The sequence below is a fragment of the Malus sylvestris genome, chromosome 9 (assembly GCF_916048215.2).
Source record: "Malus sylvestris chromosome 9, drMalSylv7.2, whole genome shotgun sequence".
Classification (NCBI taxonomy): domain Eukaryota; kingdom Viridiplantae; phylum Streptophyta; class Magnoliopsida; order Rosales; family Rosaceae; genus Malus; species Malus sylvestris.
The window spans coordinates 32,525,031-32,541,917 of record NC_062268.1 but is presented as its reverse complement, the minus strand read 5'-3'; the positions used below and the strand labels follow the sequence as shown (position 1 = coordinate 32,541,917).

The following is a 16,887-nucleotide window of genomic DNA, read 5'->3' as shown; positions in this document are numbered from 1 at the left end:
TTTGTTTTTTTGTCAACGGAAGAGTACTTCGTTAAACAAAGTTCTAGAAAGATATATAATACATGATTTTTCAAAACATGAAGGGCGTGTTTGATGCATAGGATTGGTTTAGTTTGAACTAATTGTAAGGATTGGCTTGGATTGGTTTGACTTGCATTGGGTTGTGTTCTAATTAGGCTCCTCATTTTGTAAAGAAGATATAATCTCAACTTATTCAGTTGTTAATTTATTCGATGTTTAGTCTATGTTAACATTGTTGTTGAATATTCCAATTTAGTCCTAAACCTGTCATACAAACACTCCGAAATTTCTTTACTTAATGCATTATATTTGTGCATGCATGCTAGCGTTCGTAGTGTAGTCTCATGTTCCAACATCTTAAACCCTGAATATTATGGTTTATGAGTCACTTCCCTATGCATGTTGCCATTTCTGCACTTTAATTAAGCATATCTAAGTTGTGAAAAAATTTGAAACCAAACAAATCGATTCATTAAATTGTTAATTGTTCGTGGTGCACGATTCACGAACAAGTCGGCGAGTTGGTGACATGTCGGCTAGGATTGAATTTTATAAAGCAGTTGTTTATACGTACTTCGTTACCGATGCATGATGCATGCAGGATAGGATATTATAATCAAGTCAAACTTAGAAAAAGTCTTTCTGCCTTGTGAGAAAATGAAGGGGGGAAATGAAATTCTTTATCCAATTTGTGTGTTGCTATCATGTATAATTTTAGTTCACTTGATTGATTTCGTCCAAAGTCTCAAACTTGCAATCTCATAACTCCATGATGTTTAGCAAAATACTAAAATATATAATATATTTTATATATATTAGCTCATTCAAAAAGACATGAGGAAAATTTCAATTCAAGTCCTCACCAGGTACAAACCACAAATACAACTAATATTAGCTCATTCAAGTCACAGGTTTCTGGTGCAAATGTGTTTGGGCTCTTTGGATATGTTTGTGTGGATACAAGGGATGCCATAATGGCACCAAACTCTTCTAGTGAATGACTATCAAGTATATTTCAAATTAAAATCTCCTCATTTTTTATTTTTATTTTTTGATATAAGAGATATCATATCACACATCGATGACATATTAATTATTTTTAGCCTCTCTGTGCAATTTCAATACAATATTAGACGACAACAAATTTATGACTTCCAGTTCAAATCTTAAATGTTACACAAAAAACAGAAGTAGTGGCCCCAAAAGATACATTTGTTATGAGTTCAAACTTGAATTGGAATTCCCAAAGCGCTGCTCAAATTTTGTTAGACCAATCCCTTAGGATTAATCCCCACATCTTAAGGTAGAGAAAATAAAACTATCATTTCCGTGCAGCCAAAATGAAATATCATATTTTTCATAAGAAACCTACCATGTTGATATGCGTCCCCAAAAAAAAATATCTGGGTTTGGATTAAAATTTGTTATTTCTCTCAAATTAAAGTATATTGAAATTTCATTTTGAAGGGATCAAAAGGAGACTACACATGAATTCTTCTCCCATCTAATGGTAATAAGCTTTCTTCTCGAGTAATCTATTTTCTACCTTCAAGTTGGCCACAATGTTTTTCATTTCTCCTTTACATTATGTTTGGATAAGGGAAATAAACTTAGAATTTGGATAAAAGTTAGAATTTATAAATTGAGATGCATCAATTCCCTTGTTTGGATTTATAACATAGAAATTTAAAATTTCCGCGTAGAAAAAAAAACTTGGAATTTGGGGCCTCCAATTTCCAAGTTTAAATTTCATGTAAATATGTGTCATTTCCCAATTTCTATGATTGGGAGTTTAAAATTAACAAATTCCGTTTTCAATTCCATTGTTCTTTTAAGTTAACCAAACAACAAAATTCACAAATGCTAGAAAATAAAATCGCTTCATTTCAATTTCCGTCATTTTAAAATTCATTAGTAATCTTAAATTTCTTCATCCAAACATAGTGTTAGTGTGCATTTTTACTCACCCATACTAACTATAGAGTATGCTTGCCACATGTAATCCACACTAAACCTAGTTAAGCCTTTTTTTTTAGGAAAACTAATGAAAAGAGCTTGAAAACTTTGAGTTTTAATGATAAGGACAAAATAAAGGGTAAAGTGAATAGTACCAGGATTGACTTTTTAGTGTAAAAATGTGGTTTTTCGTTAAAGTGAACAGTACCAGGTGCTTTTCGTTAAAGTTCCCTTTTTTTTCTGCTCTAATTAATAGAAGAGAGAATCCTATTTTTTGCTCAGTTACTTCCATATTTATCCTTTCTTCTTTTTATATTTTATTAGAACTCTTCTCTTTTAATACAAACAGACAACTCGCATGAAACTTATGGGTTTTTCATTGTTCTGGTTGAAACCTACTCCAACAGATTGGAAGAACCTGCTATTTTTCTCTAACTATCAAAAGTCATCCCAACGAAATATCACCAACTTTGCTTGTAAAACTTCAAAGGTTTCAAAATCTGAATCTAAGTGTATACAATCAACTGATTCTTTGCATCACTAGAAGATGGAGTATGAAACTCATTATCTTGGTGTTCTATCTATATAAGCATCAAATTACTTAATATAGTATTAAATTGACACCTTATAATAATAATAAAAAACCATATATATGGAAACCCTAATAATCCTAAAAAGCAAACAAAAGGGAGCTGCATACCTTTTCTAGTTGGAGAAAATAGGTAGGTTCATCCAATCTATTGGCGGAGGTTTCGACAAGAAGAATGAAAAACTCAGAAGATGCGTACAGACAAGTTTGAATAAAATATAATAAGAAGGAATAAAATAAGGAAGTAATTGAGTAAAAATAGAATTCTCTCTCCTATTAAATAGAGCAGAAAAAATTTAAAAAAAATAGGCTTAACTAGGGTTAATGTGGATTACACATGGCAAGCATTAGAAGGGATGGTAAGCATACCCTATAATTAGTGTGGATGAGCAAAAATGCACCATCTCCTTTAATCGCATGTTGAAAATAGTAATTTATCCATTCCAGTCTAATCATACATACCAAACAAGCCCGGGATTTCAACACAAATTCATAATAAAAATTCATGACCAGCCTATATATTACCTTGTGAATCGTTAAACAACCTAAGTAACGCGAATCTTAGAACTCCCATGCGCATAACTATACAAAATACATTGTTCAAGCAATGATCATTGCATTAGTGGAGAAATATAACAATCAAACCCGCTGAATGAAGCAACTAATCAGATCCATCTTCATCAGATGTAACCTCCGAGCCTTCTTCCTCTTCATCATCTTCGCCGATCCTCAAGGCTTCATTAGCTGTCATCTTGGATAGCGCTGCGGTCTTGCTTGCTCTCTGTGAGCGAGCGCTTATTGTGCCAAGACTATTAGGGACAACAGAGGTGGGCGAGCTATCTTCATCATCGGAAGATGACTCTTCAAGTGTCACTCGTTTTCTAGAACGGGTTGGTTTAGCGGAGCGAGGAGCTGGGGTCTGTGGCATTTCAACAGAAACATTGAAATCCAAGTTGAAGTCTAGTTCTAACTTACCTGCAAAATACATATATAAGCAGAAGAATTAGAGATTGTAATCATAAACGAGCTCACATGCTCACAGCAAACATACACAAAATCTGCTTAAAATGATTGCAGTCCCATATGTAATTTGTGTTGGTATACCATGGGTCCAGCCCATGATGAAAGACATTAAAGGATCAGCCCATCATAAAGGATGGATGCTAGAAAATTCTAGCATCTTATCAAATGCCAAGGAACTAGAAAAATCTGGTTCAAATATGCATGTCGGTGGAGTGCATGCATAAGCTAGAAAGTTCTAGCTAATATTGAGGCTGTCATGCAAGCCTAAGTCGGTGGGCTTGTGTATAAGTCGGCAAAACTCAATTATAAATAGGGGTCCCTGTATGTATCATGGTGTGTGTGAAAAACCGAAGTAAGAGTGTTCCACTCCAAGAGTGAGGGTTATAAGAGTTGTTCCACTTCAAGTTTGAGAGTGAGAATGTTCCACTACACATTGTGTGTGAGTGAAGTTTAGAGTGATAGAAAGTGTGTGTCATACTTTCTTGTATCCATCAAGCCTTGTCTTTGGCTTGGTAAGACTACTCTTGTTGTACTCATCTATTTCATATAGTGAAGATTGATCCTTGTTTCGTGGACGTAAGCATAAATTGTCAAACCACATAAATTCTTAGTGTCCATTTTCTACTTTACCTTGTGCATTCTCTATCTTGTACTACCGACATTCCTAACAAGTAGTATCAGAGCCCGGTTGGCTCGTACTACGAGATGGAAGGAAGTGGCACTATGATCCAAACTCACCAACTCCAACTGGGTAACATGGAAGCCAAGGATGGAGGACATTCTCTATTGCAAGGATCTGCATGAGCCAATTGAAGGAGATGCCGCTAAATCCGAGAGCATGTCCGATGCCGAGTGGAAGAAGATGAATCGCAAGACTATTGGCACAATTAGACAATGGGTGGACGATAGTGTTTTTCACTATGTGTCTAATGAAACCAATGCCCGCGAGTTTTGGACGAAGCTTGAGTCATTGTTTGAGAAGAAGACCCCAGCCAAGAAAGCCTTCTTAATCAAAGAGCTCATCAATGTGAAGTACAAGGATGGTTTAAGTGTAGCAGAACACTTGAACAATTTCCAGAATATCATCAACCAGTTGGCTACTATGAAAATGACGATCGAGGACGAGCTACAAGCGCTCTTGTTACTTGGATCCTTGCCAGACAGTTGGGAGACCTTTGTGGTGAGTATAAGTAACTCAGCTTCTAATGGTGTTCTTACTCTTGATAATGTTAAAAATAGCATGCTCAATGAAGAAACAAGGAGAAAGACTTCTGGCACAGATAGCAGCCAAGTATTTGTCACAGAGAATCACGGAAGAAGCAAGAGTAGAGGGCCTAGAGATCATGGCAAGAGTCCTAGCCGATCCAAGTCAAGGTTCAGGGGTGCATGCCACCATTGTGGCAAAGAAGGCCATATGAAGAAAAATTGTCGAGTTTGGAAGAGAGAGCAAAAGGAAGGAAACAATCAGAAGAAAGATGATACTGGCAATACCACCGCTGGCATATGTGGTGATGTACCAAAAATATTGTATGTTGGTGATTGTCTGCATATAGGCAACTCTAACAGAGACATTGAATGGATCTTTGACAATAGAGCTTCCTTCCATGCTACATCCAAACGGGAGTTCTTCAGTACATACAAAGAAGGTGACTTTGGCATAGTGAAGATGGGGAATGAAAGCTATTCCAAAATACTTGGAATTGGTGATATCTGCCTAAGAACTAATCTCAGCTGCCAGTTGATGTTGAAAGATGTGAGACATATTCCTGATATACGTCTCAATCTAATATCCATCGGTACCCTTGATCGACAAGGATATTATCACCATATTGGCGAAGGAAAATTGAAGCTTACCAAAGGCTTAATGGTGGTAGCAAGAGCACGACTTTGTTGTACGTTGTATCTGTCAAATGCCAAGGTTTTGAAAGGTGAGTTGAATGTTGTGGAGGACTCATCTCTAGACTTGTGGCATAAGAGACTAGGCCACATGAGCGAGAAAGGTCTACCAGTTTTGGCAAAGAAGACTCACATTCCCTTTGCCAAAGGTACGTCGTTAAACTATTGTGAGCACTGTTTATTCGGAAAACAAAGAAGAATTAGTTTTTCTGTTCCATCTACAAAGAAAGGAAATTTGTTAGATCTTGTTTATTCAGATGTGTGTGGTCCCATGGAAGTCGAGTCACTCGGAAGAAATAAATATTTTGTTACTTATATTGATGATGCTTCACGAAAGGTTTGGGTGTATTTGTTGAAATCCAAAGACCACGTGTTTCAGACATTCCAGGAGTTCCATGCCATGGTGGAGAGGGAAATTGGGAAACCTCTCAAGTGCCTTCGTAGCGACAACGGCGACGAGTACACATCTCACCAGTTTAGAGAGTATTGTGTGAAACATGGCATACGTCATGAGAAGACAGTTCCTGGAACTCCACAACATAATGGTGTTGCTGAAAGAATGAACCGAACCATCATGGAGAAAGTCAGGTGTATGTTGAGGACTGCAAAGTTATCTAAGCAATTCTGGGGTGAAGCTGTAAGGACAGCCTGCTATTTGATCAACCGATCTCCATTAGTACCATTAGGTCTTGATGTTGCGGAGAGAGTATGGACTGCTAATGATGTGTCATACTCTCATCTGAAAGTGTTTGGCTGCAAAGCTTTTGTGCATGTGCCCAAAGAGCAGAGATCGAAGTTAGACTACAAAGCTACACCGTGCATCTTTCTTGGTTATGGAGGTGAAGATTTTGGTTACAGATTATGGGACCCATACCAGAAGAAGTTTATCCGAAGTAGAGACGTGGTCTTTTATGAAGATCAAACAATTGGGGATTCGGATAAAGGGGCACAACCAGATGGCGCAGTCAGAGAAGTTGATCCATTAGCTTCAAATAAAGAAAGTCATGATGACATCCCTGAAGCAGCTGCAAATGAAGTGCCTGTAGAACCAAATAATGCTGATCAGGGGGAGCCTGATCAAGATGTGCCAGACCATGAGATTGCTGATCAAGAAGAGCCTAGTCAAGAAGAACCCAATCAGGGGGAGCCTCCAGCCCTGCAAGAGCATGAAGATCAGGTCAGAAGATCCAGCAGAAGTCGAAGACCATCTTCCAAGTATTCTTCATCAGAGTATATCATGTTGACTAATTATGGAGAGCCCGAAACTTATGAGGAGGCCAGAGCTCATAACGACAGTGATAAATGGATGAAGGCAATAGAGTCAGAGATGGATTCCTTATCAAAGAATGATACCTATGAGCTGGTGGAGCTTCCAAAGGGGCAGAAAAGCATTGAAAAACAAGTGGGTGTTCAAATTGAAAAGAGACGACAACATGACAAGGTACAAGGCTCGTTTGGTTGTCAAAGGTTTTGGTCAAAAGAAAGGAGTTGACTTTGATGAGATTTTCTCACCGGTGGTGAAGATGACTTCCATTCGAGTTATCCTTGGTATGGCAGCAAGCATGGATCTTGAGCTCGAGCAGTTAGATGTTAAAACTGCATTTCTACACGGCAATTTAGAAGATGAGATATACATGGAGCAACCTAAAAGCTTTGAAGTCAAAGGTAAAGAAAATTTGGTGTGCAAGCTCAAGAAAAGCTTATATGGTCTTAAGCAGGCTCCGAGACAGTGGAATAAGAAGTTCAACTCATTCATGGTGAGTAATGGGTACAAGAGAACTCATGCTGACTCTTGTGTCTATACCAAACAATTTTCTAGAGGTAAATTCATCATTTTATTGCTTTATGTTGATGACATGTTGATTGTCGATCAAGATGCTTCTATGATTAAAAAGCTCAAAGAAGAGTTATCTAAGTCCTTTGACATGAAGGACTTAGGGCTAGCCAAGCAGATTTTGGGCATGGAGATAATTTGTGACAGAAAATCCAAGAAGTTGTGGCTGTCACAAGAAAAGTATGTTGAACAGGTGCTTGAAAGGTTCAACATGAAAGCAGCCAAATCAGTAAGCTCACCTTTAGCCAATCATATCAAGTTGAGCAAAAGAGTCGTGTCCAAAAACATATGAAGAAAAGGAGAAAATTGCAGTTGTTCCCTACTCTTCAGCAGTATGAAGTATCATGTATGCAATGGTGTGCACACGGCAAGATATTGCTCATGCAGTAGGTGTGGTGAGCAGGTTTCTCTCTAATCCAGGGAAGGACCACTGGGAAGCTGTTAAGTGGATTCTCAGATATTTGAAGGGGACTTCTAAGATGTGCTTGTGCTTTGGCGGTTCCAAACCAATCTTGTAAGGATTTACAGATGCTGACATGGGAGGTGACCTGGATGGTAGAAAATCTACGTCTGGGTACTTGTTTACTTTTGCAGGAGGAGCCGTGTCTTGGCAATCCAAGTTGCAAAAGTGTGTTGCTTTGTCCACAACCGAGGCTGAATACATAGCCGCTACAGAAGCATGCAAGAAGCTGTTGTGGCTGAAGCGGTTTCTCCAAGAGTTGGGTTTGAAGCAAAGTGATTATGGCGTTTATTGTGATAGTCAGAGTGCTCTGGATTTGAGCAAGAACACTACATATCATTCACGCACTAAGCACATTGATATTCGTTATCACTGGATTAGAGATGCTATCGAGAACAAGTTGCTACAACTGAAGAAGATTCATACCGATAATAATTCCTCAGACATGTTGACAAAGGTAGTCATAAAATCAAAGTTGGAATTCTGCATTAAGGCTGTTGGGATGGACTCCAGGTAACTTGGAGTCATGATCGGAATTCCTCCCTCATGGACTGGAGGGGGAGATTGTTGGTATACCATGGGTCCAGCCCATGATGAAAGACATTAAAGGATCAGCCCATCATAAAGGATGGATGCTAGAAAATTCTAGCATCTTATCAAATGCCAAGGAACTAGAAAAATCTGGTTCAAATATGCATGTCGGTGGAGTGCATGCATAAGCTAGAAAGTTCTAGCTAATATTGAGGCTGTCATGCAAGCCTAAGTCGGTGGGCTTGTGTATAAGTCGGCAAAACTCAATTATAAATAGGGGTGCATGTATGTATCATGGTGTGTGTGAAAAACCGAAGTAAGAGTGTTCCACTCCAAGAGTGAGGGTTATAAGAGTTGTTCCACTTCAAGTTTGAGAGTGAGAGTGTTCCACTACACATTGTGTGTGAGTGAAGTTTAGAGTGATAGAAAGTGTGTCATACTTTCTTGTATCCATCAAACCTTGTCTTTGGCTTGGTAAGACTACTCTTGGTGTACTCATCTTTTTCATATAGTGAAGATTGATCCTTGTTTCGTGGATGTAGGCATAAATTGCCGAACCACATAAATTCTTAGTGTCCATTTTCTACTTTACCTTGTGCATTCTCTATCTTGTAGTACCGACATTCCTAACAATTTGTCAGTGAACCAACCCTAGTAAGGCAAATCGACTTAATGCATAAATAAATTCTTTTGATGGTACTCCTAATAGCGTGTTAAGGATTTTACCAAATATAAGATTAGCTTGATCTTGCGACATTTCCTGATCTGGATGCCTGTCTTGTGCCTTGAGATGGTCAGCCATCCGCCTTAACTCTTTGACAAGATCCTTCTCTGCCAATACAGATTCTACCACACGAATTAAAAGCCTCCTCATTAACTGGATTGCCTCTTGCTCTGATAACCGGAAATGAAGCATGACAAGTACTCTGCATAATGCTGACATATATGCCTTCTCTGCAGGTGTCTTCTTTGAACGGAAAGTAGCAACCTACATAAAGAAGATATCCATAACTAAGATCATAATCACAGCTTCAGAGTATGGCATAAAGACCAATCTTTTGCAAGTTGAAATATTAACTTACAGCTGTGGGCCGACTTAACAAATAACCATTTAGTAATTTAATACTACAGTTACCTCTGCGGCTATGCGTATGGCAAGCCCCTCCTCACCACACTCAAGTGGAAGTTCTTCTATCACTTCTGGTAGTTCCCCGGTATCATTTCGTTCCTCTGCCCTATTTTTATATAAGGGTGCCTGCATGATGTGCAGCATAAAACGTGATACTTGGACTGCACGCTTACGCATATTAGAAACCACGGAAGCAGAACCTCCAGCGGTTCCGTTGATACCCGGCCACATAGAACGCATGACTGGAATGAAAGCCTTGGCTATACACTTCTGCATCAAATAACCACAAGATTTCAGGCTATTTGCATCATCTATTGGCATACTAGAGGCACCTCGTGTTAGACAAATAAGCACTACTTGCCTTGTGATTAGCTGCGAGGGAAGGGTAATTCTCAAAGAACACAGATAAGCACTGTTTCAACCTGGTGAAAGGTTAGGTATTAAATTGGAATACGTTTGTTTTCTCCAAATTTAAGTTGGGATGATTGCACTTGTAGAAAAAGATACAGAAATAAATAAGGCACAAAGGCTACCTCTGCAAGTCTTTAGATTCGCTACTGAAGTACAAGGTAATGAGCTTGTATAAAAACAAAGGATGTAAAGAAGCTGGCATGCCTTGGTAGTTCTCACTTAGAAGAAGAATTTTTGCAAACCCCTCACCAAGAGCGCAATGAACGGACTCATTTTCATCACTTGCTAGAGAATTGTCCCAATCATCTTTCATAATTCCAGCGTACAAAAGATCAAGCAACTTAATGTTCGATATCCCATCTGTATCAGAAAGGTTTAAGGGACTAGAAGTAACATCATAATCTTGAAGTTGGGACGAAGTGTCCAGGCCCGTCACCCTATCAACTTCCTGAGGATTATGCCACATCCCAAGATCAAATAATGCCTTGCAAGCAAATATGCTAATTGGAGCTGGTCCCTTAATAAATGAAAGCTTTAACTGCTTTACTACTTCCTGGCTTGGCTTTTTCTCTAACAATCCAAAAAGCCCAAGACACCTGACTGCAATCCTTTGGACTTCCAAGTGAGAATGTTTTGCCTGCAAATCACAATCAAGAAAGGTTGTAAACTACTCAAAAAAAAATTTAAAAAGAGAGGTGTTTTACAATGTTGTGTGGACAAGTAGAAATGTATAAAGGAATCTAATCATACATAAAAAAAATGTTGAGTATGCCAATTATTAAGTGCCTTTCATTTACCTTAAAGTAGCTTTACAGTAACAAGATGAAATAAATTACACTTTAATAAGCATCCCCCTATGCTATCTCTTAAGTTAGAGCTTAGGCAAATCAAAGCACTGTAAAGCGAAATAGGCACAAGGAAAGAGTAATAGGCCAGACCAACATACACTCGTTCCCAAGTTTTTTTAAATTTAAAGTAAACACATGAAATAAGTTTATTACCGCTGGAAGCAATAACGATTGCAGTAGTTCAGTAGGCTCAATAGCTTTCCCTTGAATACAATGATATGACCTTGCCTTCTCCAAGCAAAGGCCGAAAACAGCAAGGCAGTGCATCCACTGCAGAAAATCCGCTGTTCTTTCCCTGCATGGACGAGCAAGTTCCTCTACAACGCCAAGAACAACTTCTTCAAACTCACCACAAGCAGCATGCACCTTGCTTACTAACCCAAACACCGCTTCAGCCCAATCTCTATCACCACCAAGATTTATTCCATCTCCAACAACAACCATGTTTCCATACTCATCAACTTCATGGTCAAAAGACTTATGCAGCAGTTCCAGCACAAATTTACTAGCAACCTTCCTGTTTGTAACATCTGAAAAATCAAGCATTGCACCAAGCAATAGTAGCTGCCGACATGCAAAGCGATAATTTGGTCCTGAGTAGGTAATCTAAAGTTAGGTTTCATAGGTGGATACAATTCAATGTTCTCAACCAAATGAAACTTACACTCACCAGCATCAATGTGAGCTTTGACTAGATCTATATAATCAGAAATTATTGCTGGCAGAATTTTCTCAAGAAGGTCACTGGTGTCTGAAGCTTCGGCTGCATATACTGCTGCTTCAGTGCCCATTGTAGAAGCAGCGTCAGAGCCTTTTGCCTGTTCAACCACAATTTCTAAGCTTTAAAAATGAGGTGCAAATTTGTACGGTATATGTAACTTAAGAACAATATAACATTGGAATAGATGCCCTAATATAGCGTTCCAGACATGGTTTACATATGCTTTTTCTGCACCCACTGGCCACTATTCTCAAAATTTCATATGCCATTAACTGATCAGTTATATTCTCAATGCTTTAAACCACAAAGCACAAGACAATTACAGAGTAAATCAGTATAAACATACTTGTGCTTCCATCTGCAGGTGCCTACATATCATCCTCCAATAAAGAGAAACCTCTGCTTCCATTAGTTGAATGCTTGGAGTGCAACGTGCTGAATCACCTAATTACAAATTGGAAGCATGAGCAGTGGGACAGACTAATATACATACTTTACACACACACACACATAAAGAGTTCCTTATCGGAGAGTAGCATATTGCCATCAGGATGGTCAAATAAGTAGAATCATATCTAAATGTACGATCCGCATGAGAATTTTCCCATAGTAATATATAGTAATGCCTAGGTGCAAATTCTCTATAGTGGATGTCCACTTCTTAAGAAAAGAGCAGACAGCACTGTTAAAACCACCCCACAATGTATTTTAGTGATTTGAACAGTCCATTTCAGGTCCATATCCAGGGATCAGCCTTTCAACAAGAAATTGTTTAGACGTCTTATTATGATCAAATAAATAGACACACCCGGTGTTTCCAATAAACACTAAATTGAAGATGACTAAACAAAATGGTGCAATTTTGTATTTGGCCAATTTTCACAGGGACGATTTTTAAAAGGGGACATAAGAAAGGGACGGTTCGAATCATGGGACCATAGTGCGCGTGACTTTATATAAGTATTGTCTACCTTTCTAATAAAGAGGTACATCCATTTTAAAGAAGGAGAATTGCATAATGTTTTGCAAATCTATGAAACACCACCAAGATGAATCAAGTAAGGTATCTAATCATTTTAGCTACCCATAAGTGGGACCCAAAATTCATTAGTTAAAGGAATCGAAAGATTTGGTAAAGTCTAATGTGGTATGGAACACAATACATTAATCTAATTACAACTTGCACTGAGTATAGAAGGATACATCTCTAAACTATACACAATTGTATTAGTCTAGTGAAAACCGGAGTTTGAAAACAAAAAAACAAAAAGAAGATTTAACTTACTGAAAAAATTAGTTTAACCAATATATCACCCGTTCAATCAAAGCCTTGATTACATGTTCATGAGAACTGAATCTAGTCACTCATGATATGTCCAAAAGACGTTAAGTTCTTTAACTCATTTTACTCGGTTGTACTTTAGAAGATGTAATACCAAAATATACAGTTTTCTATGTACGGGTTCAGCCTACTACGTCTGTGTGCATGCCTTGTCTTCATTGTCAACTGCCAGACCTGGAGTTCCTATGGACTAACGCAAATATATGGTCATGTTTGTTCCAACATGTTGGATTCGGAAAAGATCATAAAATGCAATGCATACATGCAATTAATAAAAAAAAGAGGTTCGAAATACTATCACACCTTCAATTCTCTCATCCGTGGATGATATGTAGTGCCGAATACTTTCACCATCATGTAATTTAATCAAACCAGCTTTTAACAATGCAGAAGCCACAGACTCTCCAACCAGTTCATAGGTCTCAACATCAAGATACTTGAGTAGTTCTAAAGGGTCTCCTTTGCAGCACTTATTTAACCATTCATCTTTCATTAACTTAAGACACTCATTTGAAACAGCAACAGAACGATCAGCAAGTCCTCTCTGAAGAATTAATGTTCTATGCTTGATACAACAAAAACAAGAAAAAGAGTGAGAAAATAAAACAAAAGACAACACTCCAAAAGTTAATGTTCTTTAAGTAATATGCCAGCTAACAATAACAGCTGAGGAGGTTTGCTATATATAAAACTAGTAGCTCACATATGGCTAGACACTGGTAAACGCCACGGTTAACAGAACAAAAGACTCAAATATTATCATCAAACAAATAAAGTCAAGTCAAAAGGTTCACCCATTCTGCAAGTTTTATGCCCCTTGATTTTAAAAACCAAATCTGTTTAGTTCTACATTAACAAATTTTTGTACCGCCCCTTGGTTTTTCATCAGATGTTGTATTACTGCTGTACGAGGTTCAAGGGGACAAAATTGGAATTGCCCCATAACTTACCTGAGACTTTGAAGAGGAAATTTACTAGCTAGAACACGGTATGCTGCTTTGCGCACTGATTCACTGACATCTAATGTACAATCAATGATTGCTTGTGCAGTTGCATTTGAAGGAGGCAAAGATAGCACAATTGCCTTCCGAACCTCCTGCAAAAATACCAATGTTTGATATTCAATTCACAAATTTTCACAGAATTATTAAGTTTTATAACATTGAGAGTCATATACCAATAGATTGGTGCAAATATTTGAATCATAGTATTTCCTTTGGTGAATAATAGTATTACAATCTATACATTCGAAAAGAGTAGACAAACTTGAGTATACCTAAAATATGCTGAAAGGCTTCTGAGTAAGACACACATGTCACACTATAACATGAAACTGATGTTGATAAGGGAACTCTACAAGAAGAAGAGAACATGGGTCTGTATGCCTCTGTTGGTACTATACTTTTTTCGACATAGAGATTAGTTTTTATCGAATTTTGTGCATATAACAAAAGAGAGGCACTCACCACAGTTTGCTCTGCAGGAAGCATCTCAAGAAATAGGTCAAGGATATCACTGTTCTCGCAATCACTTGCAAAACGTGAAAGAGCTCTAACTGCACATGTACGGATTACAGGGACCTTGTCCCCTGCACGCAACTTCATAAAATCTATTACTTCATCCCAGAGATCACTGCTTACTTCTGCATCATCTGGTAATTGCACGATGATCTGCAAGAACAAAAAATTATGTCAACCATCAAGCCACAGGCAAGAGAAAAATGTTGCAAAGTATGAAATTCATACAATCTATGAACTTAAAATTAGAGAACATGAAAAATCGGGGGGAGGCCAACAGTATTACAGTGAAGCCCCTGCCAACAATGAGCGATGCTAATAAATTATCACCATATAAATTCAGTGCAATATATTAGAGTAGATACATCAAATGTTACTTAACTCAATTTTAAGGTGCTATTAGCTCAAAAGTAAAACCTCGAAGAAAATAGCTCTAATAAAACCGTGACAAAAATAGCTCTAACATTTTATGCTACCTTCAGATGAAAGTTCATCAATTTGAAAGCTGTTCGGCAGCTTTTGGAGAAATAATTCATGAGTTACATATAAAGCATCCCTAAACCCTAAATCTATCACAAACCAAGATTAATACCTTCTTCAAATCTCATGACCTTTGAAATTATACCCATCTTCAAAATCATAGACATTCAAATCCCAAAAGTAACAAAGCCCTAAAACCTTAAATCCCAATTGCCTCTCAATTTCCCAAATTCAGTAACCAAATTAAAAACCCTACCTCAGAAACAATCTGGCAGGCTCGGGACCTCGAAGTCTTTTTAGCAGCGGAGGACGCCGGTAAAAGGAACCTGAGGAAGTCCTCCAAGAAAGCGTCGGATTGGGAGACATTGCCGGAGTCTCGGGCAGTTGCAAAGGCGGAGATGAACCGGACAATGCGTTCGGCGGAGGCAGTACGCCTCTGGAAGGAGAAGAGGGGAAGTAGAGTTTTGCAGAATGCAGAGAAGAAGAGGGAGGACGACGACGTTTTTGAGCGGAGGGCGGAGAGCTCCTTGAGCTTGCGGTTGTGGCTGGCGTTGGAAGTCCGAGCGTCGTCGAAGATTTGAGCGATTTTGAGCATCAAGGGCTTCTCGTCTTCCGCCGTCGGTTCCGCCATGGCTCTCTGTGACTGCGAGTCGGTCGGTCTCAGCCTCTGAGGAAATGGAATGGATCTGACGATTATTTGGCACGTCACTCAAGTGAATGATTGCTCTTTTTGAATTCGAGCGGGAGCCTCTGTTTATTTAAAAGAGAAAGGAAAAGTCGACAATACCAAGCCCAAGCCCAAGCCCAAGTTATTAGTTGTTGAAACCCAATGGCCCAATGCCTTCAGATTCAACTCAAATCCCAATAGAAAGAGCCCTATTTTATATATAGGCTTAGAGAACATTAAAATAAAAAAATTGTCTCGGCTCTAGATCCATCTCCGCCTCCTGAGTAACACCTAACGAATTTTAGAACATTACTCATACTCATATCTTAAATATTCCTAATCATAGGATTAAGCATTGATGATTTGTAAAGATCAAGATATATTATGTCTTCCAATTTGAGAAAGTGATGGTCTGAAGTCATTACTGCAAAGGCATCAAGTATGTAAGTGCTCAATAAAGAGTGAATTCACTAAACGCGATCAAACGCAAAGCTTGGTAGCTTGAACTTGTAACTAAGTGAGGTATTAAATTGATTGATTGTAAGAGGCCGTTGAGTTTGGTACTAGACCTCTAGAGCACACCCTACCCACACTGGGTAGGTAGCTAATAAACATTTGATACTGAACGCGATCAAACCAGAGTTCTCATATAGAAGTTTTTATTACGGGGAAAGTTTATAGACACAAAATTGCAATTAGTTTTTGGACCTGAGGCACCATGGTTAGTTGGTGCAGAATCAGGTTGTGAACTAAATTCACCAAGTTAAGCATCAGATTGCATGTCATAGATTGCGAGTCCGAGGTCTCTTCTTTTGTATGAAGTAATCATGGCTTATGGATTGTATTTCTAACGATTATGTAGTTGTTGAATGTTGAGTGATTTATTTTGGTAAGTGTAACTCTTTTTTGTTGTTTTTTCTAAAGCCCACATTCTCTTTTATATACTCTATTTTTAATAATGTTTACGTTTAAACAGTTGTAAGGTTTTGGGCTGTAAACCATACACCCATTCTAATTATTATTCAAAAATTGAGCCTCGCTTGATTATAAGCTAAAATGCATAACATCGGCATTCAAATGAACAAGTGACCGAACAAGCGATGGAGCTAGTAATTGTAAATAACATTCTTTCATTAGTAATATACTCATCATGTGATCAAAGAATATAGAGAAAAAGGAGCTATCATCACCAAGGTATTGCCCCACTTTGTTCGGAACCCAATTTACCCAAACCTACATATCTTGAAGATTAGGAGAATCCTAGTAAGTTTGTACCGTTGTTTCTAAGATGTTTTGCTTCAAAAGGGAAATCTTGGTATATAGATTGAATGGATATAGTGGAAAATACACGACATTATTTGAGTGATTTATTTTGGTATGTGTAGCTCTTTTTTGTTGTTTGAGGTTTTTCTTATGTGGTTTTAATCAATTTTCTTTCTTTCTAAATACTCTGATTTTTGAC

General features: G+C 38.1%; 1 protein-coding gene across 3 annotated transcripts; it reads right to left on the bottom strand.

Moving 5' to 3' along the window:
- Positions 1-2,942: 2,942 nt before the first annotated feature.
- Positions 2,943-15,474, bottom strand: LOC126583924 (uncharacterized). 3 transcript variants are annotated; one of them, XM_050248468.1, is made up of 12 exons: positions 15,015-15,474; positions 14,228-14,431; positions 13,713-13,857; positions 13,065-13,334; positions 11,766-11,863; positions 11,369-11,516; positions 10,852-11,291; positions 9,973-10,487; positions 9,801-9,861; positions 9,446-9,709; positions 9,037-9,298; positions 2,943-3,541 (listed from the first exon to the last, which is right to left on the bottom strand). In XM_050248468.1, exons 1-12 carry the CDS (start codon positions 15,387-15,389, stop codon positions 3,228-3,230), a joined length of 3,096 nt encoding a protein of 1,031 aa, XP_050104425.1. In that variant the 5' UTR covers positions 15,390-15,474; the 3' UTR covers positions 2,943-3,227. The 3 variants fall into 3 exon arrangements, with proteins under 3 accessions (XP_050104425.1, XP_050104426.1, XP_050104427.1); XM_050248469.1 differs by having other exon boundaries at positions 11,766-11,854; XM_050248470.1 differs by lacking the exon at positions 15,015-15,474 and adding an exon at positions 14,755-14,788.
- Positions 15,475-16,887: the final 1,413 nt, after the last annotated feature.